The 12,579-nt window shown below is 45.3% G+C and overlaps 1 protein-coding gene across 3 annotated transcripts in view; it reads right to left on the bottom strand.

Annotated features, from left to right (window-relative positions):
• The window catches only part of LOC112991341 (discoidin domain-containing receptor 2-like), a 59,718-nt gene that overhangs the window by 30,329 nt on the left and 16,810 nt on the right, over nt 1-12,579 (bottom strand). For all 3 annotated transcript variants that reach the window (XM_064523622.1, XM_064523623.1, XM_026113773.2), the window contains exon 2: nt 1,418-1,555. In XM_064523622.1, coding sequence (XP_064379692.1) covers nt 1,418-1,481 — 64 coding nt within the window. In that variant the 5' untranslated portion in view covers nt 1,482-1,555. The remainder of the gene's footprint in view (nt 1-1,417; nt 1,556-12,579) is intronic.

Here is a 12,579-nt window from a genome sequence, read left to right as displayed (position 1 = left end):
CTGTAAGCTCAATACAGCTACCAAAGGCAGTGTGGACATAGCTTCCAGGTATAAATTGGCCAAGAGCTCTCCTTCTCACATCATCTTTGAAATACACCCTGGAATATTAGAGATGTTTCAGAAAACTGAAAGTCTTAATGTTGTACCAGAATTCAAAAAAAGGCAAGCAAGATATTCATGTCAGGTCAACATCAGCAGCAAAGACTAAATAATAAAAAATTAAAAGACAAAAGCATAGTCAATGCAAAGTCCCAAAACAAGTGAAATATACTTTCCTATGGCTTTTTAGTCTTTGTCCTCTGAACTTACAGCAGCCCCAGCTCTTCCCCATGTCTGCGGTGACACAGGCAAAGGACAGCACATGCTGTAGTCACTCCAGAGCTGTGGGCACACTGGTTGACATCCCCAGTACACACATCCTCACTAACAAACTGCCTGCTGCTGTATCAGCAGCTTTGCCTGCCCTTTCCTCAGTAAAGGCACTGTCTTGGGTCTCCTCATCATCTCCAAGACTGCTGTCTTTCTGCTTAGCTTTGATAAAGTCAACTAGGTTCAGAAGGTGTACGAAGAGACAGAAGCATGAAATCCACCTTGTTACCACCTTACAGAACAAAGCACAGGTGGAGCCACAAGCTGACAAATTTCAACACAAAAATGCCTGTGAACAAAAGTGATTTCAGAAGGATTTTGCTGCGATTATTGTCAGGCACAGTATCAAGGAATTGGTGGTGTTCTGTATGTTCATAGTCTTGAAAAGGAGATGTACGGTGAGGCAACAGTGTTTGCTGATGATACCAAGTTATTCAGATATAGGAAAAATACAACTGAAAGAAGAAGGATCCCATGATACTGTACTACTACACAGTAAAATAACAGCAGAATTCAGTATTGGTAAGTACAAGAACTAAGTGAAGAACAGCCTCAATATACCAATACAGTGAAGACTGAATTAGCTACTTCAGGACCAGAAGGCTACCATGTAGCTACAGTAGACAAGTTATGAAAGCTTGAACTCTATGTTCAACTGAGAGGTCAAAAAGCAACTAATTACTATGGAAATGCATACAAAATCAACCAGAAGACACCACTATACTACTGTCTAAAACCATTGAACATCAGCCTGTCAGATATGGAATATAGCTCTTGCTTCTTCCTTCTCACATCAAAAGGTGGAGAATGCAACGCAGATGTTGCACAAGAAAAGAGTATGTCCATGTGCCTGGGCCCTCCTGGGACTGTCCAGAGAGGTGGTCCACAGCAGTCAAGGAAGACTGGCAGTCCCAGCACACAGGAGGGCATTCAGGGACCACGGTAGCGATTACATTTACATGTGTATATCACAAGAGGGAAAAAAAGGCCGAAAACAAACATGAGAGGTGGGAGATTAGAGTCTTCTCCCAGCCTGGCAGCTCCCTACCAGGGTTGACTTCGGTGCCAGATGGCTCAGGCAGTGAGGCCAACAGCAGCATGCAGAGGATCATGGCAGCAATCGCAGGTGCTGTGCAGGGTCAGATGGGTGCGAGTCCTTCACAGGCAGCAGCTGCCGTCTACATTTCTGAAAGACAAAGCAAAGGAGAGATGAGCATCCACCAAAGACAGGCCTTCTCTGTGCTGCGGACTCACTGTATCGCCATTGCTTGGTGGTGGGTCAGACCTTCAGGTCTATGCCTTCAGAAGGGTCCTGACCCCAGGTCTGCTCTGATCCTTCTTCTGACCAGAGGCTGTTAAACTAGCAATTGCTTGACTACCAGTCTTGTCTCTAAAGCTATTAACATAATTCAGCTTATAGGAGCTTGGCTGCCATGAGTACTGTGCAGACATACTCAACTACTGCTCTTAAACAAATTCAATGTAAATTAATCTCCCTCCCATCCCATTTGATCTTCACTTTCCTTATTATATTAGCAGCTACAGAGGCTACTTCTACAGTGAACCTGGATGGTCCAACCAGAGGGTGACATAAGGCTCAGACCAGCCCCTTAAGAGGGGTTTATCTACCCGAATGCACACCTCTATCTGCACTAGCTGCCTACTCCAGGTAGGCAACTGGGCACTCTGAAAATTCTCATCCAGTCTCAAGATAGATGCTTAAAACGGGGTGAAAATAATCTCTCTCTACATGCTGATATCGCTGCCAAAAGAGCATGTACACTCACACATGAAACTACACTTAATTTCCTGTTTGGAAATGAGGAAAATAGCAAAGGGCTTAAACTCCAGCAATTTCACTGGAACACCATGATAGCACCTTGAAGAACACAAGGTCGTATCAGCAGAGCTATGCGAATTCTCTGTGTCCATATTCACTGCAAGGAGCCTAGGGAGGTTCCCACCCTGGAACGTTGCTTTATAGGAGGCAGGTTAGAGATCTGTCTCGCATAGAAATGTCAGGGGAAAAGAGAATAGAACAAATCAATAAGAGAAAAGTTGCCAGGACCAGAGGGTGTTTGCTCAAGAATCCTCACAGTGGTAGTAAAAAGGCAAACTGCATGTTAGGATTTGTTACCAAAGAAAGGGAAAAGAGACCATCGCTATGCCAGCATGTAAACGCATATAAGAATTAGAACATCAGATGCCATTAAATCAGAGACTCATAACAAAAGACTGTATTTTTTTCCACACAATGTAATTAAGCTGCGCAAGTCACAGCCATAAGTTGCTGTGGATACCAAAATAATTAGACATATTCACAACAGAAAGATACACCAAGGTTCTCAAATCCAAAGATAAAGCCTTTGGCTCAGGAAATTCCCCAGCCACAGATTGCTAGGCGCCCAGAAGCTAAATCATGGTTAGAGTCACTGAGGCTTGCCTGTTTTTAATTCTTTCCTAAGGATTTGCTACTGGCCATTGTACCTGCTGGATTCCTTCAGAAAAGATGGCTCTCAGCCTAAAAGACAATCTGAGGGCCTTCTTGGAAAATGAGCCAAACGTGCATGCAGAGGGAGATCAGTGGATGCTTCCCAGTGGTGCTGCACCCAACAATGCGACAATACAAGCAAATGGAGAAAGACCCTAAAACTGCCAGGACCCCTCCTGTTTAAGCTAAATCTTGTGCTGTGCATGAGCACCTTGGCTCAGGCCAGCAGGATGCCAATAAAGTTCTGCGATTTTGTTGAATCTCAAGTAGGAAATGCATGAGAGCAGACTGCGGCAGATAAAAGTCAGCCCAAATCTCAACAGGAGGTTCAGACGATCAGAAAAAGAGGTTTCAACCAGACACTCTCAAGGTACATGTGCATCCAAGGTCTTACTCCCCCTCTGAAATGGAAAGGGCCCCACAAACTCAGATGCAAACACTGTCCCATGACAGCCTGCCCAGCTGGATGTACCTGGAGCAGAGACTTGTTGTAGTTGTGCAGAGAAGGATTTTGTACAGACACTTCCATGGCACAGTTTGAAGACAGACCAGGTGGCTGTTAGTCTGTTCATGTGATTTGGTAGGAGCCCCCGAAGAGGCTTACAGAGCAGGATTTCCAAAGAGAGCTGTGGAGAGTCAGGCACAAAAGGAGACTGTCCTCCCACAGGACCTTAGAAAAGAAAATACGATGGATGTTAAGGTAGCCCTCCCTTCCTGCAGCAGGTAGCGGGAAACACAGCAGATAGCTGCTTGTGTGGTATATGGGGTACTCTGAACATGGCCCAGATACCTGCCAAGATCAACTCTGCTATGTGGATATAGCGTCACCTAGACAAGAAGATCCTTCTTTTGGGCCATGCTGGACCAGCCACTGAACAGAGCTGTAAGTCCTTCCAGAGGTCCTAGCAGGAGGACAGCAGCTTGGATATCTCCCAGGTGACCTCTCAGCTGCTAAAGAGCTGCCAGTTGTACTGAAGCCCTCAGATGGCAGAAGAAGAGTACACAGGTACACTCCATGCCACATTCACCCCCCCCCACACACACACGAAAGGCCCTCCAGAGCCTAGAAACAGAGTGTGTCAAACAGAGAGGATCAGGCATCTGTAAAGATAGAGGCTAGCTCCCACAAAAATACTCCAGGATTTTCCTCTTGAAGATGACCAAGATTAAGAGAAACAGTAGCCAAAGAGTGCTAAAAACTGGTCATGTATTGCCAAGATCTGCTAGGTGAGGACCACGTGCCTCTGCAGAAAGAGGAAATCAGAGCAACCCCAACACCACTGTAGATGTTCAAATGCCTCAGCTTTGCATTTGATCCAAAAACCCAGCTAACAAGGATCAATGGCAGGGAGGCAGATGCCCAGATAGGGCAGTAAGACTGGCTGCCCACACAGGAGTACTGGGCTCATGACTCAGCTGGGATGGGCTACCACCATAGCAGGCCTTCAGAGTCCCAAATGTAAGGTACCAAGCTGCGCCTCAGCATAAGGACATCCATTTTGTCCTTTGACACAAGAGCTGTTATGCTAAGTTTCTCTTATCCCCTCAAAATGAAGCATGAGCAAGTCACAACCATGGAAGCCAATGTTACAGCAATACAATAGACGAGGTGCAACACAAACAGCAGCATTATCTCATTTGACCAGGTACAAATCCAAACGCTGTAAATTAAGTGCCTATTTACTTTATGCAAAGATCATGATATGTTCTAAATCATACCCATTGCGTTACCTTATATCCAGTCACATTATCATTCAACTGCCTGAATACAGCAATCAGAATGGAAAAAGATAAGAGGGAAGAGGGAACAGGGAGGGGAGCCAAGGTGAGTCAAACAAACACCCAAGCATCATGTCAGCTGCTGACACTGAGCCAGCACCTAGAACTAGAGGGGAGCTCTGGGCTGGTGCAAGCAGTGCAGGGGCCAGCACCCCAGCCATGAACCAGGGGCTTCCCAAGGTTCACTGGGCTCGGGGAGTATCGCAGGTCAAGCAGAAATGATGCAGCACGATGAATGCTCTCTGGATGTGTCTTTCTCCACTAATTACAGAGGGAACCTAAAGGACTGTCTTTTAACTAGCCTCCCAACTTCCAGATGGCAAAAGTTGGGCGAGATGAATCCTCATCTCTGCATGTGGCAGTGAAGAAATTTCCAGCAGATTAGCTCTGTGCAGGAACCCCAGCAGCTGGGTTCTGGCTGTGCTGGGTTTGTTCTTCATGGTACACTTGGTCCTGGACCAGCGATGTGTGTTTGGCAGTCCCGGGATAGGTGCTGCGCACAGGGAGCAAATGGTTTCATTCCTGATCTTCTAACACTTCACAGCAGCTGTTTGTGCTTTGAGCAAGGACACCAAGAATCAATTTTTCATTCCTGTCTCAATTTAGAAGAACGTGCAGCCTCAACTCCACTCATCAGCCCTTACTACTGGAATTCCTTGTGTGAAGGACTGTTGATGTTGGTTTCGGCTGAGTCTAAACCTCAGCTAGTGGTAAATTTGATTCCCAAACTGCACTTCCAAGTGCTAGAACACGCTAGAAATTACTACTAAATACAAACCTCTGTACAAATAGTTTGGAAAAGCATCTTCCTAAAGATTTTTTTCTGGGTAGAAGACTCACAGCACTTTTCTTCGTAGCTGTTTCAGCTGCATTATGATTCCTTGCTTTGCTTGTGTCTTTATTCCCAGCCTGCCCACACATACACAGAAAGCACCAAAACTACAGCACAGGCCCGAAACCAGCAAAAACAGGATTAGCAACATTCTCGCAGAGGCAAGAAAGTGTTAAACTGTTCTCGAGACTGAATGGATCAAGTTGCTAATTGCTAACAGCTGGCTGCAGGAGAATAAAATCCTGTTACAATCATTGTGAGAGTGGAAAAAAATCTACTTGCTGAAAAACTTGCTAAGAAATGCAAGAGAGGGCAGTTTTTTCCAATATACCAAGCAGATACCATGCCAGGCGGCCAACCCACCTCTCCACAGATGAACAGCTCACCATAAACCAGCCCTGTCCCGAGTGCAGCACGCGGCCTACGAGCAAAACCACGCGGCACAGCAGGCACAGGAGGGAGCTATTCTTCAGTGATCTGCATGAAGAAGGTGGGACTTGGAGCTCCTCCAGGTACTGTGCTGCCTCCAGAGATCCATTATGGAGGCCTGGCACGTCTGCAAACCTCTCTAGGTCCCAACTGAAACAGACATTTATTTTAACTGGTTCCTCCGCAGATCATTACCTCGAAGTGGGATCTTACGGTTTGTTGCAGGAATCCCGTTACACTTACCCAGCACCCTGCCAAGATACTCTGTGGTTATAATCACCGCTGATAGCTATGTGTATAACGCACTCTGTACATATTACAAGGAGATTTATGTGAAATCAAAATATTCTCAGAAAGGGTTCTGGAACAGTCAGGAGGACTGGACCGGATGGTATGACTAGGAGTCCTAAATAAATTCAAGGAGAAAACAGCAAAGCTAATAATTGTGGTAGTATCTGAAGCCTGAAGAAAGAGGTCGTCAAGTGTGATGTCCATTTTTAAGCAGGGTTCCAGAATGGTGGTGAAACTTTCCTCCTTGCCTCACATTAATCTGAGACACCTAAAACTCAGTCTTCCTCTGGAGCACACACTTAGCAGTCCATACAGTGCCAATTTTGACAAAACAAAATATGCCGACGAAAACGCTTAGCAGTAAGTATTCTGACCACCTCTTCAAATACGTGTTGCTTACTTTACAGTTCAAACACTTTCTTCTTCCTGGTATCCATTTTTTTTTTTAAGAGGACTTAAAGCTCCAGTCATCTTCTCCCTACACATTCCTATTTACCACTAACAAAGATTCTGCCTTTGCAACACAGTTGACATCATGCTAAGAGAGCACAGGGATAAGAGTCTTGAGGAGAGACAGTATCTTCTATTTAAGCCAATTGACAACAGCTGGAAAAAACAGAGCAGCTATCAGAACCACTTGCCTGTGAAGACTGCTGTCCACTCCCACCAAGACACTTGTATGAAGCATGAGGCTGCAGCAGGAGATCTTGGATATACGCACCACCAGAGAGTCAGAAAGCACAAAAAAACAGTGGCAGTGTTAGCAGTGTGACAGGGGACCGAGGGCAGGAACAGTGACACCACAAAGTGATGTCCAGAGCAACAACGTAGCTGAACAGATAACAACCAGATTTTAGGAGAAATAAGAGGCAATAATGGGAAAAGTGAGACAGAAATAGCAAGACCTCAGCATGATCTTTGAGGTGGCATTAGGAGACTGGTCACCACAAGGGGACAAGAGAAGAACACACAGGGCTAAGAAAGGGACCTCAGCATTCTGGAGTGGCCCATGGGTCAGGGGTGGGGACAGAGACCTGTGTCTGAGGTAGTGACAGAAGAACGGGAACACTGAGCTCTTTGTGTACCTTGTGGGCACCCTCCCGGAGAGTGGGAGATAGGGCTGCTACGAGGCTGAGGGTCTGAACCTCATTTTCCATGCTGCAGTCAAACAGTGGCTATCGCTGCCGTAACAGTGGCTAATGAGGCTATCATGGGGGAAAAAAGCAGATGACACCTCACTCTTGCTATATTTTAGGAGAAAAACAGTGTTCTAATCACCCATACGTGACGTAACCATTAAAAACTGGCAGAAGATTCAGGCTGTGAACCCAAGCATGAAAGAGTGCCTCACCTACAGCCTGGAGAGAGGTGCAAGTACTTTGGCAAAAGAATCTGAGATCCCCTGCAATTCTCCAGCATTTTCCTATTGCCTGTTGGCCAGTCCCAAAGGAGTAGAGTGTCCTGGGTTTGAGACAGTGCTTACAGCACTTTGTTATAAAACAGATTTAAGGATAAATGAATAATGCAGTTTAATCCATTGAGATAACTATGCCAAAATTAGGAACAGTTACAAAGGCAAAGCCACAGATAAGGAAATGCAATTCAATAACAACAAAGCAGCTCTTAGCTATTTTATTGTCTTAGCTAACTCAAGAACTCAGCTACCCTGCCCACCAACCTTAGGGCTGGAGTACTCTGTGCTCATCTCAACTGGGGAGCCTGGAAACATGTTCCACAGCCCAGGTGAACACACCAGGGACACCACGATTCTACACTAGACAAAACATGAGCACACACCTTCCACCACAAACCCGAGACCAGGAGGGGCAGGAGGAGCCTCACTGCATTCCAGGATGCCCTTCAAAATACAGGCCTCTCGGTGGAGAAGTAGCCTCCAGGCTCCAGTCATCCTGTTTCTTTATGTCAGATGACTTTGGGAGGCAAGAAGTGGCAAGAGAATGGAAGATGTGCACAAATTAAAAGCTTTATCTCCTCTCTTCTTGCCTACGTTGCACTGATCCATCTATCTGTCCCTTATCAGAGCTTCCTTCTCATTCAGAAGGGGCACAGGGGAACACGTGGCACATTCACATTTTTACCATATTCCTTACACGGCATGTCTCTCCAGCTTTATGGAGGGGGTTTTTTGAGGAGGTTGTTTACTTTTTTAAACAATATCCTTAAAACACAGCAACTACAAGCTAGCCATATTCCTCTCAAGACCTACAATCTTCCACTCTGAGAGTCTCACATAGCAACCATATATGACATGTTAACCACACAGATGACAGATGAAGTATTAAGAGTACTCAGCCTAAACCACCTTCCTCCCTCCCCATTCTCAAGGGGTTCCACTATAATCTTTCACTTAGCTGTACTCAAACTCACTGAAGTCAAAATGAGATCAGGTTACCGAGTCAAAAGCATTCAGGTTGAAGAGACCCTCAGGAGATCTAATCCAACCTCCTGCTCAAAGCAGGGTTAGCACTGCTTTCAGAGCAGGCTGCTCAGGGCTTTGTCCATCTGGGTCTTAAAAACCTCCAAAGATGGAGGTTCCACCACCTCTCTGAAAAACCTGTTCTACTGCTTGACTGTCCTCATGGGGAAAAACTTTTTTTCCTCTTTCACCAAGCCAGAACATACCCCTATTTCAGCTTATGAACATTGTCTCATCCTCCTCCCATGCGCCTCAGTGAAGAGCTTGTTTCTGTCTTCTTGATAACCTCCTCTTCTGTACTAGAATTCTAGTATTAGGTACCCCAAAACCTTCTCTTTTCCAGAATAAGCAGCCCTAGCTCCCTCAGTTGCCCCAGTGAAGCCAACTTTCAGCATTAAATTACATAATATTTTCTCCCAAATCACCACTAGAGACAGCAAGAATCTGTCCTGACTGCAGGACAACCCTGGTCTGATTGTGGTACGACTCCCACTGGCTTCCTCCTGTGGAAACTAGGAGAGAGCTGAGTTTGTCCCAAACTGGAGCCAGAATACAACCGGAGCATTACAACAGGCCCCTCTGTTTAGGCACTGTGAGGATCACAATTGCCACCAGTAAGTATTTTTTAGAGGTATCAGGTGGCACTTTCTAATCCATTTAACAGAGCATTAATTGGCCTAGGTGGAAAGTCAGAGATACAGGCACGGTAGTACTGCTAAAGGGCGAGGACTGATTAACAGCGAATAAGGACCAGGTATCACCAGGAGGGTGTTTCTAAGCCCAGACCCCATCAGCTGCCAGTGGTCCTGAGGCACCCAAAGAGGGCACTAGGGAGGTCCTGCCATCTATCCCATGCCTGAGAGAAGCCAGAGACCAAACTGTTAGGAGCAGAACAGGAGGCAGCTTTGGGGCTATAAGACGTCACCGCCCCATCCCGCAGAGGCGGCACTGCTCAAATGGGTCCATCCTCCCTCCCGCAGTTCCAGGCAGCGCCAGCGAAAGGGAGGCAGAAGAAAGGAGGAGAGTGAAGCTGCCCCAGCTCCCCCAGGGACCCAACGTGCTCCCACTGCCAAAGCAGAGCCTCTTCTTCCTCCCCGGAGCAGCAGTGTTTAGTCAGGGTGGAACTCAGTTTGAATCCAGGTACATGATGTCAACCTAGTCCCTTTTGGCAACCAGTGCAGGAATCTCATTAAAAACAATCTCAAGTCTTTCTGATGAGATCTGCTTTCTGTCAGTACGTGGATCGCTGAGAGCAGATTTATTCATTAATTTGACAGTGACTTACACTAAAACGCACCAGCTTCCCCAGATTCTGCCCTGGACATGTGTTGCCATAACATTAATGTTTTCCAAACCTCTGAAACGCCTGCAGTCTTCCCAGATTTATTACACCTCAGCAGCCATGATTCAGAAAGTTGCTTTACCAGCTTGTTTTAAACAAACAGGTTCAAATCCTGCTCAAGTTTCAAAGACTTTTAAAATGTTATCTTGCGTTTAACACCCTCCCTCATTACCAGTGCAACAGAGCGTATTTCAACATCCTTACAGAGGCCAGTACATCATCCCCAGATGGAGGACACTCCTTGCTTCTCAGTATTGTTATTAGCAGTCAGGTTTTTTAACCTTTCCTAATCACATATACAAACACTACTGATAGAATTCATCCTGTTCCACAGCATTAAAACTTTTCTCAGTCCTGAGTTCTGTTTGCTAAAATTTTTCCATTATTTTTAGGTTTCCCTACCAACTCCCTATCTTCCAGAATATCTAATTTATATTAGCAGCTACCTACCTACATCTTTCTTGCAAATTGCTCCTGGTGGATTCTTTTCAAAGGGTGAAATATGATTACTGAGACGAACGCTTTCTAAAACCAGAAGTGAAACAGTTTGCGTAAAGCACTGCACAGTACCCAGCACCAAGTTAAAAGTCTTCTGATTTTGTAAAATCAGGTAAAAAAGGTGGAATCCAAATGCCAAAAAGATGGTTCAGTGAAAATCAAAACAGAAAAAACAATTTGGGAACGTTCACTAAGTTAGCTAGCAACCTAGTTTCCACCCAAACAGCACAGAAATGCTGATACCACCTAAAGCTATGGGTGCACATTTTATGAATTTTGTAAACTGTCATTTCACATTGATATACCAAAAATCCAGTGCACCTGTCACTGACGTTTGCCTTGTCCTTAGTACCGCCAAAGCTGCTGTAATTTTATAAGAAGTGGTTCTAAATGTGAAAAGCAAGCCACGCCATGCACCTACAAAAAGACACAAAAGTAGAATAAACTTTGCAAATATTAGAAAGAAAAAAATTACTATTTTTGTAAAAATTACTACTTATATGTGCTGCATTACACAGATGGAAATACTTCCAATACCAAAATGCAGAAGTGGAGAATGATTATTAGACTCCCACAGCACACTAGCCTTAACCAGAGGGGTAAACTCAGCTTTTGCTAGCTGAAACTACCTGGAGAACCCGGTGAGGACGTTCAGGCAGAGCCAGCCACGTTCTGCTAGGTTAACTATTTACTAGCACAAATCCCAAAGATAAAGTTTAACTTCTTACTCATAGAGATGAAGTTGCAATCAGCCAAGTGCTCTAGCAAGATATTCAGAATAACTAAGGCAGTTCAGAGAAGATCTTCGCTTACCACGACACATTTCAAGCAATCAAGCTGCTTTGTTTATAGTCAGAGAAAAAGACAATCACACTGAGAACGCTCTAATACCACTTCACATCTATGGAAAACCAGAACAGTAGATTCTGACCAAGTTTTCCTCAAGACAGAAACAGAAGTCTGCATGTAGGTAGTAAGATTTAAGAATTAAACCCAGAAGGCAGGTAGCTGCAGGAAAAGAAACTGAAAATCTTGGGACTGTTTGAGGCAAAGAGGAGAGAAATATGAGAGAGCACAAGAGAAAAAAATACATTAAATAATGATGTGTAAACCAGAAAAAAAGATCTCATTTACCTCTTCTCCTTATTGAAAACAAATTGAAATTAAAAAGCAACAAATTAAAACCAAGTAAATGCAATTCCATAGCATGCCATGCACGTTAAGCCTCCAGGACATACTCCCCCTTTGCTTTGTGGCAGTAGTTTAATGAAGTTCTGTAAATGGATATACATAATGTAATCGTAGATGTTTGTATTAACAGAGTAAAATAAAAGGGTACGCTGGATAGAAATTTTTGTCCATCCAGGCCCAAGTAAATCAGTAATTAAGGTGACCAGAAAGATATCTCCCCTGCAGATAAGTCACTCCACGTTTGTCTGCACTCAAGGTCTCGGGCTTTGAGCTGCAACATGCCAAGCAGCCACTGCCTGCGATAAGAGGGGTGGCCGAGTAGGTGGGCTCCGATCTAATCCGGTTTGGCAAGCTTTATGTCTGCGCACAGGGATCGCGTTTCTCTCTCCAGCAGCTTATTGCGCAGCCTCTACCGAAAAAAAAAAAACCAACAAAAAAAGGGGGACAGCATTGTTTTGCTTTTTTGAATGGAGCTCACCCTCTGCAAGGCCAAAAGGATAGATGAAATTTCACCCAACCCTGTTAAATAAATACCTGAGCAGAGATGAACCCCAGCACGGTCCAGGGCAGGCAGGAGTATTTTGAGAAGTTTGGAGCACCTGAAAAGGGAGGTTTACAGGGGAAACTGCCCGAGATCCATCAGGAGGGGCTGCCGCTGGAGAGCCCCACGGTTAACCCTAACGATACGGGTTTTTGTAAGCGGGTTCCTATGTATTTATACTTCTGGGTTTTATGCTAAACATGACGACTCCAAGACGGCGTTTTACAGCGACACAGAGCACAGCCAGCACAGCCAGGGGGAACAGAGGCGGGAAGCGGGGGCAAAACACGCAGGAGCCGCGCGGCGTCGGAGGAAGGCAGCGCATCCCCAGCTCCCCCTCCACGGCCCAGCGGCTTGTCACCGGCCTCCAATTTTGCAT

The sequence above is a fragment of the Dromaius novaehollandiae genome, chromosome 20 (genome assembly GCF_036370855.1).
Source record: "Dromaius novaehollandiae isolate bDroNov1 chromosome 20, bDroNov1.hap1, whole genome shotgun sequence".
NCBI classification, from domain to species: domain Eukaryota; kingdom Metazoa; phylum Chordata; class Aves; order Casuariiformes; family Dromaiidae; genus Dromaius; species Dromaius novaehollandiae.
The sequence above is the reverse complement of the archived record's forward strand: the minus strand, read 5'-3'. Positions and strand labels throughout refer to the sequence as shown.